This window comes from Uranotaenia lowii, chromosome 1, assembly GCF_029784155.1.
Source record: "Uranotaenia lowii strain MFRU-FL chromosome 1, ASM2978415v1, whole genome shotgun sequence".
Taxonomy (NCBI): domain Eukaryota; kingdom Metazoa; phylum Arthropoda; class Insecta; order Diptera; family Culicidae; genus Uranotaenia; species Uranotaenia lowii.
In genome coordinates this window covers 177,612,005-177,637,326 of record NC_073691.1, presented here as the reverse complement: position 1 = coordinate 177,637,326, position 25,322 = coordinate 177,612,005, and the positions used below count along the sequence as shown (strand labels likewise).

The window sequence follows — 25,322 nt, the reverse complement described above, 5'->3', positions numbered from 1 at the left end:
ATTCCAATGCTGGTCCAGATGAGCTTCTGTCCTCGAATCCGGCTACGAAGGACCAAATGTTCGGGCACGGCCGATGGGGGGGTTCGGATTTCGGGGAATTTCTTTCCGTCTCCAGTCGACGGCATCCACCAACACAGGAACTCCAGGTGAGTCGCACAATTGATGGCACAGCAGCTGATCGCCCCTTCGGGGGGAAGATTTCGTTTGCACTTGGGGGTGTACGTTGATGTGTTGAAAACACTTCGCAATTCGATTGCGGTTCTACTACTATCACTTGATTTCGGATGCACTTATTGAAAGTCGCTTTATTGGACTAATTACTAATTTATTAGCGAAGTGAAAAATCCGTGTGTAGTATTCAACGTTACAATCTATTCTATTCTAAAAATGGCTTACTTTCTATTCTATGAGCGGTTTCATACTCTCTCGAAGAAAGCTTTTATGTTAAGAGAGAGTTATGTTTATCCTAGGGTACATATACAAATAGTGGTGTTTTCGAGCAAATTAATTACAGTGTCAAGTGAACATAAATTAGACACATATTAAAACTAAGAGTGTGGATGGTATTTCCTGACCGGTACAGTACCGATCACATACTGTAGATTATAAAGGATATTATTTTCTTCCAAGAATTTATTCATCCTATTAATCAACATTTTTTCAAATACTTTGCTGAAAATACTTAAAGTAGAAATCGGACGGTAGTTGTTAACATCAAGACTGTCTCCTGACTTGAAAATTGGTACGACTCTTGCTATTTTGAGAAAGTCAGGATACTGTCCTGTTTCTACGATTTTGTTAAAGCATTGACAAAGAATTCGAAAGAAATCATCGCAGTTTCCCTTCAATAAGTAAGTAGGGATCTGATCGTGGCCACAGCATTTTTTGTTTTTAAGAGAATTTATAATTAAAACCACTTCGTTTTTTGTTCCCGGATATAGGAAAATGGAGTTAGAGACACGATTAGTAAAGGATAACGGGTCAGATTCAGGATCGTTATGAATAGTTGTTGCTAGATCTTTACCAATTTTTGTGAAGTGATTGTTAAAAGCTTCGCATACTTCGGGGTTTGTCTCGAGAAGGATATTATTAACTTTAAGTTTCATTCCATTATTAGAATTACCTTTTCCTAAAATTGGGTTAATGCCTTTCCACACTTTGGAGCTTGTTGTGTTGCTGAGCAAATTTTCATAGTAGGAAGCTTTAAATTTCTTCTTACATTGTTCTACCTTCTTAGAGATATGTTTTAACATTTCTTGTAAGTGTGAATCTTGGGGATTGCGTTTTAAACGTTTTATATAATTATTTTTTATTTTGATTAATGTACATAGATCTGAAGACATCCATGGGCAAGGCTTTCCTTTCAATTTCATTTCTCGTGTTATTTGTTTGGTACATTCCGATACTAGTCTATCGTAAACGGTACATATTTCTTTTAAACAGTTCTCAGGATTTTCGATAATGTGGACACTTTTAAGGTAATCAGAGAATAAACTGTTTAATCTTGCACGATCAATGATATTTTCATGCAGAACAGTTTTACATTTATTTGAGGACAATCTTAGAGTCGTAATAACTTGAGAGTGGTCACTAATATTATTGCCGATTGTGTCGTTTCTAACGAGTGCTAAATCACTGTGCTTGCAAATAACGTGATCAAGAACATTTTTACTCCTGGGTCTTGTGAACAGTGTGTTCGAACATACAAAACCGTAGGATTCTAAAAGTGATATGTATTTTTGTACGTTACTATTGCTAGTCATGTTAACAGGTAGGTTGATGTCACCAACCAAGAAACAAGAGTGATTCTGGGGAACGGAAGACAACAAATTTTCAAGAATTGGAAAAAAATTTATAACAGGAAACGATAGAGGTTTGTATACACCATACACATCGAAAATTTGGTCTTTTATTTTTATTTCAATGCCAATGCAGTAGAAACCTTCAAGACATAATTTTTTTGTAACTCTACAGTTTAAATTTTGTTTAACGTACACTGCAAGGCCTTCGTACGACTGCTCTCTACATGAAAAATATGAATTATATCCAGGTATGGTACAACGAACAATTTTCTTCCTTCAACCACGTTTCGCTTATAACAATCACATCAATACACGCATTTATAGATTCAACAGTTTGCAAAATGCTGTCGAATTTTTCAAAGTTATTCATGCTACAAATGTTCCACTGAAAGATACACAAATTATTTTGATGATTGATTTGAACTGAAGAATTGAAATCGTCTACAGTTACATGATACTTATTAATAACTCGATCCATTTTGGATGAATTACAAATATGTTAAGAGAAAAACTAGAAAATTTTTATATTAAAATAATAAACAAATGTGTGTAGATTATGATCTTTTACGTTTAGGGGATGGTGTCAAATGGCTAGATAGTGAAATATTGACATCAGAGTTAGCCAGATATTTGCTCTTCATCCGAGCCAGATCATTTCTATCTTTAACTATTTCAGGTTTAGAATTAGTATCTTTCTTTACAAGTATTGCTCCTCTCCTACCTGGCCAAACGTATTGCAAACCTAAAATTTGTTGAGACTCGCGAAGATGGTTCAAAAGTTCCATAGAAAATGAAGTTAATTCGTCTCGAAGGGTAACGTTGAAACTTTTACCATCAATTACAAAGTTCGGGTCTACTGTGGAAGAACTTAGTTCACCAAAAGTTTTTTTTTAAGAAATAGAGCTTCTTTAACTGAAATATCCTTGAAAACTATTTTTATAGGTGCTAAACGATCTACAGTTTTTTTCGAAGAGTACAATCTGGTAACGTTTTCAAGTTGATCCGGTTTAATATCAAACCCAAATATACGACATGTTTTGCAAACTAGCTCAACAGTATCTTCGTTGTTGGTAGATGGAATCCCAAAAAATATAGCATTTTTAGATATTGAGTCATTATTGATTTTATTCAAGTTAACTTCCAACTTATGCACTTTGTTCGTAAGTAATGCCTGAGAGCTTTTCAAATCGGAAACTTCGCTCTTGAGGTTCTCATTCTCGACTTTCAAATCTTTGAAGTCGGTTTGAATTTCTTCAAACTTCGAAGATAGAAAGTCTTGAGAAGCCTCAATTGCAGCAGTAACCGATTTGAACTCGTTCTTTATTACCTGCATCTCCGTTGACACAGCACTCTGCACGGTTATTTTGAGCTCCGCGCTTATAGCAGAAAGTATAGATGAGCTAGATGATAATTGATTCATTTGTATAATTTTAGCGTAAATTTCAGAGCAGTTAGGACTACAGAAGTAAATACTATCCCGTATCTTCCGAGCGGCACTTCCTACAATGTTACGGCATCGAAAGTGTACACAAGAAAAGCAATAAGCGCACGTTAAAAGAGAGTTTGGATTTTTTCAATTTTATTGCAGTCCGTGCAAATCGAATCAACACTATCAATTATGTTTGCCATTTTTTAAATGTTTTTTTTATATCACAATAATCTGAAAGCAAATCGAATTCGAAACCAAAGTAGTTTTACTGGGCTCAAATAAATTCAAATGGATTATTTACGAAATGAAATTTTGAATAATACAGCTAATAATATGTGAATGACAAGTAAACAAACAATAATAATAAATAAAAACTAACGTAAATTGAAAAGGTTTCAATACATTCCGAGCAATCAAGAATAGAGGAATTTTAAAATGTGGAAAATGACAGCTGATGGTTTTAAAACGGGTATCAGAGGGAAACAAATTAGGATAAAAGATGTGAAACAGAGTTCTCCCAGAGGGGAAAAAATCATAACAACGCTAAATAAGTTTCAATACCTTGAATACTTTCACGCAAAAGCTCACAGATATAATCTACGTGGGATTCAAGAATCCATTCAGCGTCAGATAATCATTAATATAGGTCACACTCCTATGCGAGACATAAAACACCCATTCAGCGTCAGAACGAAGTTTCTACGCGAGGTAAAAATCTTAAATAATTTTTCTATAAGTAGAGCAACTTACCATGGGTGCACGGTTTTACTGCCAATCATCCAAAACCAACTTAAGAAGAACGTAAAGAATAACGACATTTATAGATTCGAAAGAAAATTTGTGTTATATGGTTTTTCACTAAGCACGGATCCACCGAATTTTTATCAAATATTGGATTTTTTGCATATTTTTGAAAAGGCATTCTAACAAATCGTAACTATACCAAACTCAAAAACCAAGTCTCAATATGAATTTTAAATAAACGATTTTTATTTATGGTTCCGTTTTTTTCATTTCTGGAAAAAAAAGTTTCAATCACATCTTGAAATAATATACTTTCTTTTTTCATTATCAAACAAGTATTTGCCATCGTATATTTATCTGATAAGATGGTAATTGAATCAACATCCAAGAAATTGAAGAATGGTTGCCATGGACTGAATGCCAGTGAATTTTAGGAATTATGTACATCAATTTATGTTGTGCAACGGAAAACTGTGAAAACAAAAATAATGATCAACATTGTTAAATTCATATGTTGATTTGTATTTCTTGAAAAGTTTTTCAATTAGTTATTATTGCATTTCAAATACCTTTCATACCCTATCTGACTTGTAACCAGATTTAAGACTGAACAAGAACCTCTGGTCACAATCATTCACCACAAAGTATGCAAGCAAAACTTTCCTTCAGCATACAATACTACGAGCTCCTTAATAAATAATAAAACAGTCATGTGTGTCCTTAGTGAAGTGACATCTACTACAGAATAAAACAATCTAAATTAAATTTAAGGTTTCATTATTGGTATAAGGATTATCACTTCACATACGACAATTCACAAGGGTAATAAATATCAGCAATACACTCAAATTACTCACAAAAAAATCTTCAATAGTTGCTAGTTCTCCTTTGAACGGTATGTTGATTTGTTGTTTCGAATGAACTGGAAAAACCGAACAATTGTCACAACTTTACCCAATCCAACAGCAGCAGCCATTCCGAGTAAAAGATATCCTCGCAAACACCGATTTTGTTTCGAATCGTTTTCAAGTTGAAGCTTGAACGAGACAAGTGTTTCGAAACAAAGTGGAACACAATCCATCGAACAACGGAGAGGCACGAATGGAAGAATTTGAGAACCGAGAAAAGTGGCATGAGGCTATGCAGGGCAGGCTACTATTGTGGGTTTTTGCAAAAGAGAGCCAGACGAAAAATAAATACGAAACCGAATCAATATGACATCTGATACATTTTCACCATCATCCATTGTCGTCTGGCTGCATTCCGTCTTCAAAAGCATAAGCAGAAAAAGGGAAAAACAATGTTTCTAGGTTTATGACATGAAATTCAACACTCGGATGAGTGTTGTTAGATATTGTTTAAAAAGATTTTCTTAAGAAAGGTTACAGAACAAACTTTAAAGTTAAGAAAATATTATTAATTTTATTTCGCAATTCTGTCTTGTTTAGTTTCTTAGCAAAGCTTTTTCTCATGGTAGCAAGGTGTTATTGACACTTTGTTATCGCCCCTCGCAGCTACTCTCAGAAATACTTAACTGAAGAAAAAGGAGACGACATCTGCTGACTGGATCTTTGACACCGGGACAGGGTCAACGTTTCGTGCACTACTGGTGTGAACAACATCTGAACTGCCCCCGGTTGCCAATAGCAAAAAGCATCCAAGGTCGATTCCTTCTAACATTCAGGGAACATTCATCCCTGCTGCTGCCATCAAACAAATTTACCCGACACGTGGTGCTTCTAGGACGTTAGCTAGAGTCAGATGAAGCCAACCAACAACGTCGTCGTTTCGTCGAATTTTGCAAAAGGTCAAATCTGTTATTTTTCATCTCGGAGCAAGAGGGACAAAAAAAAAACGCTGGCGCAACATTGTGGGAGGACTGCCGGAGCTTTTCCAGCAACCCGTCAAAGCCAATTCCAGTTTATATGTGTGACAAGTGCAGTGTGTCACGTGTGACTTCGCTGAAGGAAAATTGATTTCAAGGAAAAACACCAGTGGGCATCAATTTCTTACAGTCAAATTGCAATCTCATTCGGAAGGGAAATCTACATGACTTGGAAAATTTGAATCTCTTCAAGAAACATTTTTGGCACTGATTTGAAAATGGGGAAATCGGTTGCTAGATTTATGGGAGTGTAATGCAGACTTCCTTTTTTTCAAAATAGATGTGATAGTGTGAAAATTAAATCAAATTTGTTTCTGGATTTTCGATGAAAATTTCAAATTTAGAGATCAGATTCAGAGTTTAGATTTTTATTTCTGATTTCAAATTCTGATTTCAGATTCAGATACTGATTTCAGTTTCAGATTTCAGATTTAGATTTCAGATTTCAGATTCAGATGTCAAATTCAGATTCAGATTCAGATTTCAGATTTAGATTTCAGATTCAGATTTCAGATTCAGATTTCAGATTTCAGATTGCAGATTCAGATTTCAGATTCAAATTTCAGATCTCAGCTTTCTTATTCAGATTGAAAGTTTTGTAAACTTGAATTCCTTTTCATTCCTTTTTTTTCTTCAATTTCCATTTTTCACCATTGAACGCTGTTTTTTTGTTTGACCGACTTAAAGAACTTTCGTCCCTTGCTCGAATTCTAGGAAAAAAGTTTTCAAATACTGAGGAAAATATCCTGAATCTGAGCACAGAAAATTGTCAGACTAAACCCATCATGAGCACAAATCCAGCTTCTTTGCAGCTCCAATCTTCTTTTCAATGTCAATGTAGAATTGGCCCCCTGTTCAGCGCAGAAACTTATAAAGTAGGAGTATGCTCTTAGTCAACGTAATATTCTCATCATCGATCCAAACAGGACGAAAGCCCGTCCTTGAACTTGATAAACATTGTCCGTTTTTTAAAGTTAGCGCTATCGAAGAAAAAGTTCAGTCCAGCTTATTTGAGAATTTTTTTCTTTTTGGGAAGCGTGTTATTTCAGCTGACAAAACCAATCTCGTTGAGCGAGGCTGTACAGAAATATTGATACTGCTTTTCCGTTTCGGGACGCTCGATACCGCCCATTGATCGCCTTCCATTCTACGGGGGGCGTTCAGCCATCCATTCAGCTAAGTATTCATCCATTCAGAAAGAGGGTCAACAAAGTACCTTCCAGCTAATCTGGGTTTCAAGGCGACTCTCCGGTTCCATCCAACACCTTCAAAGTGGTATCTGTTGAAAAGTTCCATCATTCGGGCAGCATAACACATAAATGGTGGTGCTGATGGCAGCCATGGATTGAAGGTTTTTGCGAGGAATGTTGTTCCTCACCAGGTATCAACTTTTTTAAATTTATTTTTCCTTCTCTTGCGGTTCAAATGGATAGGCGAAAAACTTACCTCAAGCCCTATTCCCGCGAACGAGTCTCGCCGGATACTTGGGGTGTTTCAAAGTTGCACGTGTTTTCTGACATTTGGCGATTTTATGTTCTCATTCCACCTCCTAAAGGGCAGAGATGTTAAAATCGCGAGTCTACATACTCGCACTTTGCCCTTCTTTGCAGAACGATTTTATTTCGTTAAACTCAATCTGCAATGATGCTATCAGCTATCTAAAGTTCAACTCGGAAAGCATCAGGAAGTAAGCTTCGGGTAAACTCGGCAGGAGTAAACAGCAATCGGGGGCAGCGATGCCACACATACCGATTTTCCGGTATTTATACCGATTTTTGAGCAAAATTTTGACCAAGAATCGGTATATACCGATTACAGATTTTTGGCAAAACATACCGATTTCATACCGATTTTTAAGAATTGAACTCAAAATTCATTCCACTTAAACATTTCCACTTCATTCAAGCTATCCTCGTAAAGGTTCCGTAGAAAGAAGAAAAAGTTCGGTAGCTGGCGTGATCTTGTACAACTTTTAAAGTATTCTGCAAAGCTCACTCTCATAATTCGTTCAGTTTTTCGCGCTGTTTTGTTACTTTGTTCTGTCAAATGATGCACTATCATGGTACCGTTTAAATTTTATCATAATCCTTGTTCCACTCGTCGCCAAATGGGGTATGTCGAGATTTGAAATGCAATCAGATACACGGTACCATCGGTATAATTTTCAATCCTTCTGCATCTTGTTAGCCAAATGAATTATATCATAAGTACCTAAACTGCAGAGATCGCAGAATTAAAGACCACGCCAGGCAAAATGGGTTTCAGTTATAGTAAAACTATGTGTTTTTTAATCTTTTTCGGAAGAACACCTTCTTTTAGAGCACATCTCTCATTTATTTTCGCATAAAATTTTAGGATTTTCATATGACTAATGCGTGATTTTTCATAAAATAAAATTAATTTTTTATTGGTTATAAAAAATTAAAGCAACAACTCTCTTAACTTTCTGCAATCATTTCTTTTTCTAATCGCTAGAACTCATATCTAATACTAAAAGCTGAATTGAACATCAATTTGGGCCCATATTTACCTCGAATGTCAAAAAGCCATTGGATTTGTAAGTGCTTACTGAATTAAAATTTCCTTTAGGTTGACCTGGCTCTATTATTGCCTTATCGAATTTATCAAATTTACATCCCACTTTAGCCAAACATCAAAGTCTCAAATTTTTACTTAATTTATATGCCTAACCAACGTGTAACCTGAAGGTGCTCGCCATGCATCTATTTTTCTTATCAAACGGTAACTTTTTAAATAAATTTCCATTCAGTACTGAAAAGAAACACTTATTTCGGATTCTGTGCTGAATTTTCATTTTTGATTTTTGCTTTCGTCAGCAAAAGCAGATAGTTTTAAAATTTAAAAAAAAGGAACAAGTCATAACAAACATAAAGTTCTGTTAAAATTTCAAAACCGTTATTTTGTGTAAACTAGTGTTAACAAGAACCAAGTTACGGAGAAAATGCAATAATATATGCTAAAACACATTTAGTCAGCTAGTTTTGAACTAAAAATGAACATTCATAAGAGTTCTTAGACTTGCTGTTTATTGCAAGCTTCTATTTAAAGAAAAATACGTTAGGAAGCTGAAAATGTAGGCATTTTTGAATATCCACCTCAAATACCGATTTTTATACCGATATCTAGGATTTACATACCGATAAAAGATTTTTTTGGGTTTCAAAATACCGATAGAAATGTGGCATCACTGATCGGGGGAGAAACATCAGCGAAGCAAACGAACAGTTCAGCGAATTAAAGAAAAAATCGTTTTCGTTCGGCAGCCGAACACATCAATCGGACAACGCATGGGGGCGTGGCTAAAAGTGATAGATACAAGGGAACGGGAAACGAGCGAGAGAAGGGTGCGAGGAATGTTAACTCGGTCCGTCGGGCAACGATCGCTCGTGAGCATTCGTGTACGGTAAGCTTCGTTCTGTTGTTTCATTGGTGTGATTTTATTCCTGCGAGGAGGGGAAAACATCAACTCGGAACTGTTCTCTTCGTTTTGTGTGCAATCACGTCATGATTGGAACGAAGATAAAATCAATCTGCACACAACATGTTAAACTCGGAAAAAATCAGCCGAATGATTCTTTCCGAGGCGAGTTTAAACACCGCTGCTAAAGGGCCCAGGAACTTTTCAGTTTTCAGTTGACCCTCAAAAAAAAAATTCGACAAAAATTGGAAGTAAAACTTTTACGTAAAACGTTAATGCATAACACCTTGCCCGGGTAGTAAATTTTAAATAACTCATTCCCGCTTTGATTAATTCTTGCATGGATTATCTCTAACTTGCAACCAACCCATAAACAGTGAGCGAAACAAGAATATTTAGTACCTACCACTTAAAATTACACGAAAAATAATAAAAATACCGAGATAAAAAGGTGAATGCTTGTGAAATCCAAAAAGGGAACTTTTACCTCACCTCACAACGAGGTAAAGTTTACCTGAATCGAGCAGACAAAAAAGGTAAAATTCACCTAGAAAAAAGGTAAATCCAAAAAAGGTACTTTCTACCTCTTCGAGGTAAAGCTTACCTCGTAGCGAGGTGAAATTGACCTGGATTGCGCTGATCAAAACGGTACAATTCACCTCGAAACAAAGGTAACTATTTTCCGAACCCGTTTATTGAGGTTAAGTTGTTTTTTCATTCAGACATAAGTTTTGTTTCGTGCGCAATACGTGAAAATAGGAACAGAAATGTAGGTAAATTTAGCATAAGATTTCATTTTGTTGCGCTAGTTCTCATCATAAAACTATATTACAGATTGGCCTACTGAGCCACGAAGTGTTTTCCTCATCATTCCGGAACAGCCAATTTTATCCCCCAGCTGGCCAGATGAGTCGAACGGAGAAGGGACGAAATGTGCTAATTGTAGGAGGATTCAGCGGCCATGGTGGACACGGAAAAGGCAACGTTGATGGCCGAGAGGATGCAATAGTGTTTTCCTCAGACAAAACGGAACATTCCAGGAAAAAAAACGGAGAAGATCATTATTAAAACATAGATTCCCAATACATTAATGACATAGGTAATGAAAAATAAAAATAAAATCTTGAATGAATTTGTGTCTTTGTTTTATTTAATATAGTGAATAACCAGAACAGCGGAAAAAAACCCTTTTAGACAGTGAATGGGAAACCGGTAGAATATACCTTTTTGCTCAGTGAATTCCAAAAAGGTAAAATTTACCTTTTTTTCTAGGCGAAAAGAAAATCGGTACCATTCACCTTTTTGCTAGGTGAATGAGAAAAAGGTAAAATTCAACTCGAAAGAGGGGTGGAAAAAAGTACCTCGCTACTCGGTAAATTTTACCTTTTTATTATTTTCCGTGTAGAATTAAAATTACACAAAATTTACATCTAACTAACGATTACTGAATATACTTATAACTACGGAAAACATTCCTCGAAACGTCGAAGTCGAAGAGCTTGGAAAAGCGTTGGAACGTTATCATGACACCGATGAGAACACTATTGGCTCCGTAGTTGTTCAATCGAATGGGACCATACAGTTGAAGATTTTGGTTTCTCAGTCCATGGGGTTTCACACGGAGAGAAATAGTTTCCAGTAGCGTATGACATTCGATTCGCGATGTCATTAGATCGGCGACGACGGAGGTTCGTGTTGCATTTCTTCGGGTTTGAAGAGTGTCCATGTCAATGAGGCGACATCAATGTTCGTAGCTTGGCAGGTGAAACGGGTCCTGATAGTTTAGTTTTCTGAGGGCATAACGCATGAAGCGCCGCTGGATAGCCTCGAGTCGCTCTTCAGGCAGTACACGTCATTGAAGTCCTTGGCCACTCGAAATAAAACTCCGAGGCTTCTAAAAGCTTCATCGACAACGTAGTTCGTATGTCTTTTGAACTCCACCTACCGGTCGAATATCACGCCCAGATCATTGATGTGGTTCACTCGCGCAATGGATTCCCCAAGTAACATTTAAAGTCTTCCAAAAATATTTTTTATAAGGGCTTGAGGAGTCAAATAGAACTATCGGTGTTACTTGGGCCATCTCCTAAGAAGTACTCCGCGAAAAAAGGCTGTCGTCTGACCAGTGTGCGAAAAGATTGAACTGGAAATTAATGTCGTTCTGTATGACTAGCCACTAGTCAGTTGGCAGGAGTCCTAGAGATTTCCTAATCAATCCCTAGGATCGGCAAGCTTACTGAATAAAAATGCAAAATGCAGAGAATATTCGGAGGAAGAAACAACTCCACCTTCTAGCCTAACACATCATTTATTGAGTTGCAGTATCCTTGCTTGGTTTTAAGCCCACCATTTTAATCACTTAACAAAATAGGTTTGTATCTGACCTGTTGGCTGCTATCACCTGGATCCAATCCTCGTTGCGGTCCTCGGTGAAACGATTCTTGTAGAGGCGTGGCGATCGTACGGTGAGTTGTGTACCTGGCCCCACCTTGGGTGCTGAACCAGACTCGGAGTTGTTGTTGGCCTGATCCGAAGTTTGTCGGTGGGAATTCAGCTTGAACCAGCAACGGATGCGATGCGGCAAGTTCAACGGCTGATTCAAATCCGAATGTCGGAAGATTTGAATCTCCAAAGCCGCCGAGGGGTTTATCCTAGTGTAGCGGCAGATATAACCTCCAAGCAGCGGCGTACAGACGGGTGTAACGGTGAATTCAAATCGAATTGAAGGCGAAGAATCAGGGTTGTAATTCTGTCCAAAAATAACGAGGTCCTAAATTAAGGGTCCAAGAATTAGTAATGGGGTTTATCGGTGAGAGCAAAATGGCGGGTTCTACCTGATGTCCAAATGTTTTTTCACCTGGTTTTATAACGACTTTTTATTTGGTCCACTGTTGTTTCGCCAGAGTTTGAATCCAAAATGCCGATGGACGTTATTATCGGCAGGCTTTGAACTCCAGCCGGTCATTGCTCTCGCCTCGCGCCTTTTCTTGCCTCGTCTAATCTGGTTGTTTCGCCTCTTCGCTTCTCTCAGTTAGCTTACGGTCTCTGGTGGTGAGTAGTGGAACCGGCAGTGATGGCTGCGTGCTTTTCGCCTTCTGGTTAATGGTCTCGCCTTCCTGAGGAATAGTTCAACCCCTAGAAATACACTACAAACAAAATCGCTGAGACCTCTTTCGAGAGACTAACAACGCTTACAGTCCTGACCGTGGTGTAGAACAGTTGAAGATTATCCGCATAACAAAGTTTCGAAACGTCGAGGAGGGAGAGCAAATCGTTAGAAAGATTAAGAAGACAATCGGTCCTAGGTGACTACCTTGGGGCACACCGGAGGAGGCAGAAAACTGGCTGGATATAGAGTCTCCTGTGCGAACTGTCAATTTCCGTCCAGTTTAGTAACTGCGGAACCAGCCAAGTTAAGGTCCACAGAATCCTAAGCGTCCAAGCTTACCACTGGAAATACCGTGGTTCACCTTATCAAATGTTGCTGACAAATCGGTGTAAACGGCGTCGGTTTGAGACTTAGCAACAAAACTTTCGCGCACATAAGAGGTTATTTGTCAACAGTTCAGTTGTCGTGGAGCGTTTGGGCATAAATCCATGCTGATCGATTGAAAAATTTTGCTGACAGTACGAGAATATCGGATCCATGACGACTATATCGAACAGTTTGGAAATTGCACATAAAGCAGAGATTCCTCTATAGTTGTTGATATCTCTCCGTTTCCCCTATTTATGGACAGAGAACTCTGTTCAAAGGTGGGTTCGGTGGCTCTGTCTAAAGAAGCTTAAAAGATGAGTCTCACAGGAGTCAGCGAAACAGGTTTTAATCGTTTTAGAAAGGTAGATAGAACACCGCCCGTTTTGTAGAGACCAGAGGCCTATGTCGCTTAAAATTTGACGTCCCATAAATCTTAACTCTGACGATACTTTTTGTTCAATTTTGCGTAATACTGATCTACTATCACACTAATATTTAAAAAAAATTTTAGCGTTCTAAAATATGTGTGACCTAAGATACAATAATTCTACGAAAATCGGAAATTTTGGACTTTCAAAATTCAAACAGCAATACCTCAGAAATTACGTGACCCTATTTATTAAATTTTGCAGATTGTTGGAACATGAAGCTAGCATGTGTTTTGTTTATGAAAAGTTCTACCGATTGGATAAAAAGTTACGCGAGGTCCAATAGTTTTGAAATCTTGGGAATTCCGGTCCTTCGCCGCAGACAATCGCCGAGTCAGTCGAACCGAATTATCTGTGATGATGTTTAACGTTTGTTGGACAAGCTCCTCGGATCAGTATTAGGTAAACGAATCGGTCCATACAGTGTTTCACCAGATGCCCGCCAGGACTGAAATTCATAGCTCTTTTCGATACTGAACTCGAAAGATACCATCAAGAGACAAAACACACTGACACATTCGTCCAGGGATAAAAAAAAACACTTCTCCTATATCTATGGTGACTTGGTGACTAGAACGACTTCCATTCCCGTGTTTTCTCTATATACTAATAGCTGCTGATTCCCTTCTATGCTCTATGCTTGGGTCCAAATAGAGACAGAAAAGAAGAAAATAAAAAAACCGTGTGGCGAGACGTGTTTTATGATAGGCAGTAAATTTTGGGCCTTTATCGCAGCACCCTTCACGTATACATATGACTTTCGGTCTACGACGTTTTGTTTTTGTTGTTAGTTTTAGTACCTATCAAATGGGGGGTGGATAGATTAGGGATAAGAAGACTCCCTCCATATTGCGAAGGATATGGATTCGGAAGCGGGAGCCCGACTTTTTGCCTGTTGTCTGACTTTTTGTGGCCCAGGTAAGACAAAGGAGGCGGCGGAACGAAGACACTCGATGGTGGGACGAAAGCTATTTAAATTGCTTTCCCTAAATGAGGAATGAGCGACTTTCATCATTGTGCCTCGTTTATTGTTATGATGCGATTGCGGTATTCTATTCCCGGTTCCCGGAAACAAAGAACCACACGACGACGCCGACTCGCTGTGGAATTGTTTCAAGTGTATGAAAGATGTTTACTGCTTTCCACCAGCTAATCTTTGTGTGCCTATCATTGTATCTCGGCAGAATAATTGTTAGTTTTAGTTCGTCAACAAAAACTTGGATGTTTTCCTGTATCGCTACATATTGTGGATATTCCATCCTCATTCACAGACATAAAGTACTGTTAACATATTACAAAGAGTATTACATATTTGAAATAGAATCATTGATCAGAACTGCAGTTCGATAATGATTGCTTATCCAGCCACCTGAAATCGATTGCAACAAAACAAAAATATTTTTTTAACAGACTGTACAAGTATGGCAGAACATTCAGTCGAGCTGTGTGACCATTTATGAGGCCATGGACTAATCGGTCCGGTAATTGATCTAATGGAGGCAGCTAGTGGGTTTTTGTCGCCGCAGTTTGTTACAATACATATAAACAAAGGCTTGAGACAACCGGCTTGTCACGTTTCGGCAATCAAATCGGATAGCGCAGATGATCCCTGCTGAAGATGGGAATCATTTGCATACCTACTCATTATGATTATGGAAATGAAACGATGATGTTAGCAAGTGAACTGGAAAGAAAACTTATATACTTAAGGTTCTCCGTTTCTCCAGTAGCATAACTTGAAATAGCCAGTGAGTTTTATCACTGTTTAATACCGAATTATTGAATATTAATAGTTTTATTACTGTTTAATAGCTCTTCTATGAAACGCTGCTTCAATGAAGTTGTTTAAACGAAGCAAACAATGTGCCCTATTCTGCGAGTTATATGACGTGACGCGCAAAATTTTACTTTTTTTTTTTACAGCTAGTTTATTAAAGCCTTTTACTTTTACAAAGTTTCGATGTGCCTAGTATATTAGTTTCACTAGGTTAGTAGGGAAGGGGGCCGTATCAGTCGCGGTGACTCAACTGTTAGTAAAATGTGAACAAGGGGAAGGAAGGGGTTTACAGGGTTACCTTTCGATATCAGTCTTCCATGTAGCTGGGGTTTCGATAGCTATAGTTTGTTATTGGTTTCAATCCTTTTTCACGTTTGTGTCGAATCCGTTGGATGAGAATAAACGAATGCCGTTAAATGAAGTACACACAAGAGGACAGTTTACGTGAACAAGAGGACTACACGACCAAGTCAAACAGGTCCTTTCAGGATCGTCGAGCTTTCGTTTGTTCTGACCTCTGCTCCGATTGCTCAGTGTACAATCGTCTCGGAGATGAAACCATACTCTGCCTCCGGAAGCAGTTCGTCCGTTGAGTCAATGGCGTCACTAACACTCGATGCGTACATTCCAATCTATATTCTTCGTGAGGTCATAAGGAATATTGATCTCTTCGGGTGGACTACGACCACTGGTGATAGAAATATGGATATGCAAATAATCGCTTCCCTGAGGGTCTTGGAAAACCTTCCACGTACGATCCAAGCTCAGAGAGGAAGAAGCTAAAGAAAGGTCTAAAATACTATGCTGTTGGGATCCATTAATTCGAGTCACTTTTACTTGTTTAAGACAGGCATGTTGAAGTCGTAGCACAGCTCACAAATATGTTGCACTGGTGCGTCGCGTCGTCAGTTCAGAACGCAAAAGAAAACATTGCCGGTGGGACGTGTGAATAACCAGGCATTGTTCACTATCGTCATTTTTGCCATTGCTGTAATCTCAGTAATTAAACTATCATCTAAATAACTCGGAATTTGTGATTTCTCAAACAACTGTTAAAAAATTGTGTCCATGATTAAATTGCCACACACAAAATTGATTTGCAAAATTCGAGTTTTCATCCGATTGTCATCAAATTTTCAGGGATTGAAAAATAACTATTAAACTTCATTTTACCATTTTACTCGTATTTTATTTACATTCCATACGCAAATGCCACCACCTTGGCCTTAACCCCGACCATAAGATTCTGCACAACCTGTGAATCAACAGTTTTTTGCATGTAAACCTATGCTTTCTTCAGTTCCTCAACTGTCTTCACAATCTAAGGTCGTTTAAAAAGGTGCTGCTTCAGAATCGCCCAGTACTTCTCGATGGGGCGGAGCTCCGGAGTGTTTTCGGCACGAAATTGACCTCATTGTCCGCATACCACTTCAGCACGTCCTTGGAGTAGTGGCATGAGGCCAAATCCGGCCAGAAGATAGTTGGGAGGTCGTGGGCCTTCAGGAGAGGAAGCAGCCGCTTCTGGAGGCACTCTTTCATGAATACCTGTCCGTTCATCGTGTCCTGGTGCGAAAGGTGCACTCCGCTTCCCACACGTGCAGATGGCTTGTCAAACCTGGAATTTATTCGCAAATTTGGACATCTACTTGGTGCGGACATGCCCCGGAATGCTAAACTTATCCTTAGCCGTAAAAAACAGGTTGCCTGGGGATCTGTTTGAGGTAGGCCTTCACATATGTTTCGTCGTCCATGATGCAGCATTCAACTTTCGTCAGCATGTTGAGGTGCAACTTCCTGGCACGGGTTTTGGCGGACTTGTTCTGCTTCTCGTCGCGATAAGGGGCCTTTTGTACCTTGAACGTTCGAAGCCCAACCTTAATTTTGGCCTTCTGGACAAAACTTCGGCATAGGGCTCTTAGCCACATCCCGAACGGAAGCGTTCAGGGTTCGGTTGAAGGCCCCAACTACGCGGTTGTGATTTTTGGTGTTATACGGAATACTTTTTCCTTCTCTTCTGGGCTTCCGACCGGTGGTCAATCGTTTCTCGAACGGCTTAATCACTCGCGACACCGTGGAATTCGCGATTCTCAACGTTTTAGTGATGGAACGATGCGACAGATCATTGTTCTCCTGATGAATGCGCACACAGGAGGAATGATCACAGGACCTTAAAACTTGAAGGATGTAAACAATGCAGTATGAACTAAATCCACCCAAATTTTCATTAAATTCTACCCAACTGTTAAAAATTTGGAGCAATTTCATAGTGTAGCAATTTCATCGTGGACACCCTTATAGATTTCGTCGGTTTAGTTTTAGTCTGCGAGACGTTTTCATATTGAATTACGAATGAGTCAAGCGTATGCTGAGTAAGTGATATTCAGAATTTACCAAATCAGTTGATATTTTGAAAACCAATGAAGCTAAATAATATCACTTGGACTCGGCTGAGTGGCAATATTCCTTTCTACAAATTTTCATCGTCTTGAATATTTTAATCGCGAGTGGACCACGGCCATCAGGTAATACCAACTTCCAAAACATCTCTAGACGACAATCCATCTCAAAACTCACCGTTTCACCATGCTGCTGGTGCTGCAACTGGTCTCAATTACGGGTGCGTTCGTCGTTCCGTTGGTCTCCGTAATGTCGACGACGACGACGGCGTTCTTTTTTTCCTCCAGCGATCCTATGGTGGTGCCGATCGGAGTACGGACTCCGTCGCCGGCGGCTTGGAGCTTCCAATCTATGGAAGAGCTCTTCCGCGAGCAGTTGATTTCCCTAGCCAGAGGAAGCAAACGGGGCACACAGTTGGTGCTGTACACAAGACACGACTAAACCAGAGCACTTAATCCAAGCTGTGCTGTATCGCTGAGGCTTTCTGCTGTGGGATTCAATCCACACCTCCACTGCAGATTCCGTATGTTGCTCGTAGACTTAACACAAGATTCATACACGCTTAGTGACGATATTTCTTTGAACCCCCCCTGAACTAATTGCACAATTTTCACCGATTTACTGTGGTATTGATTTTCCAGACTTTTTAAGAAGCTAATCACACAAAATCACAACTTATTCAAAATACTGACACTGGACACTGCCGAGACTTTCTCTTCTAACAGATCATTGCAGAGCTCAGCTAAGGAGAAAACGTTCACTTTCCAAAACAACAAGACGACGACATTTTCCTTCTTCCTGCACTCGAGAATGATATTTTGGAATAATTCCAATTATTGGATTCTTTTTCTGCAAAGCCAGACTTTGTGCTCTATATAGAAAACACCAACACACTCAAACCGATCCAGCTTGACACTTGTCAGAAAATGAAAACACTCGCTGCAACTGTATTGGTGGCGCCGAATCCAAAACACTTGTTGGCACCAACACTCTAGCACCAGCCTCGTCGATGATTCAAGAGAACGAACGGGAAACACAACGCAAACACACGACAAGAAGGAGAACGCCAACAAAAATTCAACGCAGAAGGCGACGAAAACGATACGAACGAACGAAATGCAGTGGGCAGCTCAAACCTTCCGATAATTTTCTTCTTCTCTCCAGGCCTACTTTGCTCAACGGAACCGTAACAATTAGTGCCGGATTTGCTTGCTAAGATGCCATGAACCGAAACCAACCAACTAGACTCGGTACCGAGATTTACCACAATAATTTTTCTTGTTGCAAGCCTACTTTTCTCGTTGCAATCTTGAAAACCAGCTCAAAATTAACAACGAACAAGAACAAAAGAACAGACTCTGAGCTGCTGGCTGGTGCTGCAAAAAGTTTTGCACCTGAACACAAGGAGAAAAAAATCGATTTCAAACTGCGGATAATACGCACTTCAGTAATCGTGGCGTCATTCCCGATGATCAACTTCGTATGCAGGTCCTTCGTTTTCAGGAAACTAGCTTCGTCATTTCCATTGAACCATTTAAAATCGTGGAAAACGTACCGAGATCAAACAGGACTATTTTTCAAATCGCGTCTTGCTGTCACCGTTTAACGCCATTCGGTTCTCCTTCTAATCAGCCAGCAGAACTTCAACGAATACGTGCTCAATCTTTCGAGTTCGGAATGAAACTGCCCTCTCTGCAGCAAACGCGAAGCAGGAGCGAAATTTCTAGTAAAAAAGGAATCGGATGAATGAATACCAATACAAGCGCATTGCGCATGAGATGCGAGGGCGGAAATGTCAGTTGCGTCAATTTGACAGGTAAAGAGGTGACAAGATTGCTAGATAAACATCGTGAAAGATAGGAATCGTTCCGATTCACAACTAGATGGCAGTACCTAATGTTTCAGCTTTTGCAACATATTAGAATCAGAGGGCAGTGTGAACAAAATGATGTTTTATGCCCTTACTTTAGAAAGGATCCTTACTCTTGGATCCTGTCCTTGGTCTTAAATCTTTTACTTTGAAGGTTGTACAAATCTAAGTTATGTCACGCCAGTTGTTGTACTCAGCCAGGTCTCCCTTATTCGGGACTTCTACAAGAATATTGTATTTTTTTTATTGGAATTTTAAACCGGTTGGTTTATTCATACCCAAGAAAAATATCCAGTCGGCCGGGAATGACGCAGTATCCCAGATATTAAAAACACTTGTGCTAACAAGGCTGTAGTGTCGGCTTTAAATATTTCATCAGAAATGCAGTCCATACCAGGCGTTTTGTTGGATTTCATATCTCTGATTGCCGCTTTTATTTCAGCCAACGAGGGCGCTTCCGAGTTGACGTCATCGATCCGAATATTACTGTTGGTGCTTAGAGCTTCGGGTTCTGTTGGCCAACGTTATTAATGGCTCACACTAGTTGTTCGAAATGTTCAGTCCAAAATTTGAGCTGATCTAACGTTAGGACAACGGATTTCGTTTAGTCACTTTATCTCTAGCTTGAGGCGACTATAGCTTCTTTAGTCATCTGAGCCAGTTTCAATTCTAATCCGTGTTTTTGCGCTAAAAGTCGTTAAAAAAGTTCTTTATATGAGGCGTTTGGCAGGAAACTCCACGCTTCATTCCTTCCCTTGTTCCAGTACCTTTCGCGGTTGGCCTGGCCGTAGTAGTATCTGCAATGCATAGTAATATGTAACAGGTAATACGTTGAAAGAAAAATGAAAGACGCATTTCTTTCATTTTCCAGGATTCCCACATGTTTTGTTCATATTGATCTAAGAAGAAGAAGAAGAAAGTCGTTGAAAAAGTTACAATTCGACTAACTCTCCTTTTAGTTTCCACAACAATATTTTGTTTAGGAGCAGTTGATTGTTAACCTGAGACTAACCCGTACCCCTACAAAACTATAGCTTTTTAGGGCAAATGACATTGTTCCCTGTACTACAAGTATGGAATTTTCATACATCAATATATTTCAAGAGATAAGATTTCAATTTGTAATATTGGTAGCTCGATTAAATGTAAGTAGGTATGTATATAAAACAATTAAAAACCGTATCTTAACTGTACGGTTCTAGTAATCCTCCTCGTATCCATAGCCAAAGTCGTCATCATCTCCCGTATTCAACATACTGCCCAAACGCTCGTGCTGTTCTGGTTCAGGCTCCGGCTCCAGTTCCCCTTCATCGTCGAAGTCGTCAATATTTTGCTCTGCTACGAAGAAATAAAACATTAAGTAAACCTTGTAATTTCTATAAGAAAAAAAAAACATATAAATACCTTGTTCGACCTTCGGAGCGCCCGACTCATGGATGATTGGTTTAACGTCTTCTTCAGTGCTATCGACCACTGGTAGGGTGGCCGTGGCCACCGGTTTCCTCCGACTGGAGCCTGCGAAGTTGACTGTAGGCGCCCGAGAGTTTCTGGCCAGGGCCGATTCCGGTTTGATGCGACTTCTCGATAGCACGTCAACTTCACTCGTTTCTGGTGTTTCGGCCACCGATGTTTCCGCTTCCGGTGCCTTAGGCTCTGCGCTATCTGTCAAAGCCTTCAGAATGTCGTAGTTGATTTTGCTGGATATTTTCTTCTCCTGCAGCATCTTCTCGATAGCTTCACCGGCCGAGTTTGAAGGGCCAATCGCTTTCTTACGAAAGATTTTACGTTTCTTTTTCTCCGGTTTACCTTCTTCCCGTTCTTTGGCCAATCGTTCTTCCTTCTCTTTCATTTCCTTCAAATAATCGGCATGTAATCGGTTCCACATCAAATCTTTGTACTGCGCTTCATCTTCCGTCATAATATATCCGTTGATTTCATCATCATCCAAATCGTCTGTGATCAAATCTCCGTTATCATCCATAGTTTCAGCTTTCATGATTTCCCGTTTCTCTAGATTTGTGGTGGAGCACATGGCGAGCAAATCAGGCTTCATCCCCTCCGGAACGGATGGCTTGTTTCGGCCGTTGATCTTGACCGACCCAGACGGGTTGTCGGGATCTTCCTCTAAGCACTCGTTGATCACGTCAATCGTGGATTCGCTTATGAACTGATCTGTCTCCCGCATTTCATCGATTTCCTCGCCCTTCAGTTTGCGTCTTCTGCGGGTAGTCCGGTGTAGTTCCCGCTCCAGAGCAGCATCGATTTCCGCCTGAAGTTGGTTGAACTCCTGACTGGTTTCTGTTAATTTTTGAAGCCTTTCCTTGTCCTTTTTGCGAGCCGCCTTGAATGCCGGTGGGTCCTGTTCGGCCTCCAAATCTACCGACATAAACTCGTCCAGCGTCAGAGCGCTGCTCGGGGTTTCGCCGAATTCGACCAGCCGTTTGCGCAACGTCGATTCGTGGATCTTCACGATGCGCACGATGTCGTTCGGTGAGCGACTGTACTCGTGCATCCGGGCTGCCAGGAGCAGAGCGGCACCGCAAAGGCCCGACGGGCGTCGTCCCGAATGGATCGAGTCCTTCTTCATGCGCTGGACCAGCCGTTGGGCCGTCATCGAAACTTCGTGGGTTTTTTCGCCAAATTCCAGCTTGTTGGCGTAGCGCATGATGTAGATGCAGGGATCTGAAAGAGTGGAAAAACTTATTACATGAAGTTACATGAATGAAGTCGTTTTTTTTTCGTGAATATGGAGGATTCATTTCATCTGTGGATTCAAGTTCGTATTTTCTGATAATCGTTAATCTTAGGACAATATAGTTGTCCCACTCTCAATGAAAATTTCTAAATTATGAATTATTTAAATTTTAAAATTTTTCAACCTTAAAACTTTGATTTTTTTATATTTTTGAATATGATATTTTAAAATTGGTATTTTTTAATGTTGCAAATTCAAAATTTGAAAATTCTTAAAATAAAATATTAACAAATTTTTGTAGGAATATTGAAATTTTTCAATTTTCAAGTATCAAAAAACATTGATGTTATAATTTTTTATAAATTTTTCAAATGGAAATATTCGGAATTTCACAAATTCAGTTTTGCAAATTCAGTTTCAGACTTCAGATTCAGATTCAGATTTCAGATTTCCGATTCAGATTTCAGATTCAGATTTCAGATTCAGATTTCAGATTCAGATTCCAAATTCAGATTTCAGATTCAGATTTCAGCTTCAGATTTCAGATTCAGATTCAGATTTCAGATTCAGATTTCAGATTTCAGATTCAGATTTCAGATTTCAGATTCAGATTTTAGATTCGGATTTCAAATTTAGATTTCAGATTCAGATTTCAGATCCAGATTTCGGATTCAGAATAAGATTTTAGATTTCAAATTCAGATTTCAGAGTCTGATTTTTTGTATTAAAAAATAGTAATAAACATAACCAAACAATCCATCAACTTCAAACGAATCGATGTTCGATTAAATTGATGTTGCAAAAACTGGTCTCGCATTTCGATACACCACTAACCCAGTCAAATCAGGAAGCTCCATTAAATAGGCTCGCCACGTTCCACTCCTCAAAACCCCTTCTGCTCCGCGAAGAGTTTCAAGCCTAGACCATACTCTCAGTAGTGCACATAGTACACGCAACAACTTGTTTAGTAAATACACCTTGGTACTAGTAATAGTCATTAGTGACGTGATAGAAGCGCCTTTTGGAAAGGAGCACTTTTACTTTCTTGAGGGAAACTGGTTGCCTAAGTCCTCGCCTAAAATAGGGTAAGGGTAGACATCTATGATTTTTCTACAGATATCGCAAAAACACTTAAAACAGACTTTGAGTTTGAAAAATAATTGTTAAATAGTAACCAATCAAAGAACTTCTTCAAGATGTTTTCAACAAATTCATAGTTCTAAACTAATTAGTCTTCTAAACATAAATTTTGTAGTTCCATACATTGGAACAACAGACAGCAAAAAAAACGGAAACGAAATTGATATCAACCTTGCGAAAAACGAAACAAATTCCTAATTATGCTCATCCAAACCGGCACAAACGATCTACAGTACGTTGAGATAGCGTTTTCCACAGCCGGCAACAGCCAAAGAAGACCGAAAGTAAAAGCCTGGGGCAGCAGCTTCCAATTACATTGAGACAGGTCTCTGGCTGGCGTTCGAGATTTGCTCCACTCAATTTGCGCTAGAGGAAAAACTGCGGGACAAGTCGGAAAAGTGTAGGAGAGACGGGGATTGGATGCTTAAATGAAAAGTAAGAAAAAAAATGGCAACCCTTCTAGAGCCGGGTAATCATAATATGAACGTTGCATAACCCAGCTGGGGCCTGCCGGTGCAATACCTGATGGGGTTAGTCAACGGTTTTGCTGGAACATTCGATAGATTGCGGGGAAGTGCCATCAACAGATACTGGCAACACGCTTCTAACCAATAAACCGAGCGTCTCGTGAGTAATTTTGTTCAGTGTAGAGCAAGTACTTGGAGCAACGTATTTTGCAACTTGTTGCTAGAAACTTCAGTGGCCTGGTACTTGGGTTTTTGCTAAACCGGTTCCTGATAGCGATCACGCCTGGTCTTAGCCACGAGCAAAATCAAACCAAAACCTAGCTCAATGTACCCGGTGAAAATGATGCGATGAGAAAGCAACTGATACTCTTTTTTTATAACATCAAATTGGGACGAGAGTTATTGAAAAGTAGAATTTATTGTTCAAGTGTATTCATACAGTTAAGATAATAAAATTAAATAAAACATATTTATGTAATGATTATTTTGCATTGAAGTTGATTTATCGAAATTTTCCACACCGAAATTGTTAATCTGCCAAAATTAGTATTAAACACTAAAAAACTATAAGTAAATGGAGAAAAACAAATTTCAAACGACTACATGTAGATTTGAATATTTTTCAACTATACGTCTGTTAGATGCAACTTTTATTGTCTGATTGATATTATGCATTCACATATTAAATATGGTAAATTGAACTATATTTTTCTGATTGATTGTATAAATTGATTTAAAAAAATGTGGGTAAATTTTGTAGCTAGTCAATAATTCCTGTTGATCTTTAACTTGTTTACAGTGAATTATGGAAAACTTAATAGTGAGAGTTTTCTCATCAAAAAATCAGCTTCAAAAATTCCCTAAAATATCGACGTTAAGGTTCATTTTGTACATCTTTTCCAAAAGCCATCTAATATATGAAGATGAGTTGGACTATATATGTTTGTTTGTTTGTATGCACCTTATACAAATCCACACCGCTTGACCGATCAACCTGAAATTTGGTACAGTTACCTATGTGTTTGGACCATTGTTCAGTCCGCAGAGCGGTCTGAAGTAAGGACGCGACGAGAAGAAAGAGAGCGGGGAGTAACAACATCAGCCAATCCGCGAGCAGCGCGCGAGGAGCCGAGATTATAAAAAGCGCGGTCCCGTCGGTCGCGTAAGTTCAGTTTATTTTCAACCGCCAACAAGAGAGCATCCCGAGAGAGCAGCGAGAGAGAACCAGCCAGAGAGGAAAAGCAGCTAAGAGGAATAAGCGGCTGGAAAATCTTACTTTGTCTTACCAGGGGGGGAGGGAGGGTTGAAAATTTCAGAAATCGTGCTTACGTAATTAGTGAACGGCCCCTAACAACTCTAAGTTATACAAACGATTTACCAAAACAATCCTAAAACTTTATCGCTTACTGCTGAATGAGTCTGACCTTTTCGATTAATTGACAACGTGATTGTCGTTAAACATTTTTTCCCCAATTTTAGTAGTATAAAATGACATTTTTTTTTTAAATATTTTTATGATTTTCAGGTTAAAAACATAACAATTTTTTATGGTACCTTGTGCTAACCTGATCTCTCTGTTTTAAATCGTAATTTAGATTTTATGATGTTTATTCGATTGTGGAAATTTATTGAAAATTATTGTTACCTCAAACATGCTACGTCTTGAATAATGTTTTCTTTATTGATTATGGCATTTCATATGTTGTTTCATAGATTATGTTTTTCAAATACAGTTTTTTAATTTTACTTAAAAAGTGGTTTGTATTGGAGC

At 39.0% G+C, this 25,322-nt stretch overlaps 2 protein-coding genes and 1 long non-coding RNA gene across 4 annotated transcripts in view; all 3 read right to left on the bottom strand.

The window, feature by feature from the left end:
* LOC129737794 (protein pellino) overlaps positions 1-19,049 on the bottom strand; it is a 105,656-nt gene extending 86,607 nt beyond the window's left edge. The window contains exon 1 of the mRNA XM_055728958.1: positions 17,557-19,049. Coding sequence (XP_055584933.1) covers positions 17,557-17,567 — 11 coding nt within the window. The 5' untranslated portion in view covers positions 17,568-19,049. The remainder of the gene's footprint in view (positions 1-17,556) is intronic.
* Positions 11,643-12,850, bottom strand: LOC129737823 (uncharacterized). Its single transcript, XR_008735481.1, has 3 exons — positions 12,504-12,850; positions 12,134-12,445; positions 11,643-12,069 (listed from the first exon to the last, which is right to left on the bottom strand). It is a non-coding gene; the product is annotated as an uncharacterized LOC129737823 (long non-coding RNA).
* A 1,274-nt stretch (positions 19,050-20,323) lies between the features above and the next one.
* Positions 20,324-25,322, bottom strand: part of LOC129737767 (transcription factor IIIB 90 kDa subunit) — a 67,542-nt gene continuing 62,543 nt past the window's right edge. The window contains exons 3-4 of one of the 2 annotated variants that reach the window (XM_055728933.1): positions 20,654-21,931; positions 20,324-20,587 (exon numbers count right to left, since the gene is read on the bottom strand). In XM_055728933.1, the coding sequence (XP_055584908.1) occupies positions 20,448-20,587; positions 20,654-21,931 (1,418 nt within the window). In that variant the 3' untranslated portion in view covers positions 20,324-20,447. The remainder of the gene's footprint in view (positions 20,588-20,653; positions 21,932-25,322) is intronic. The other variant, XM_055728938.1, reaches the window with a different exon arrangement.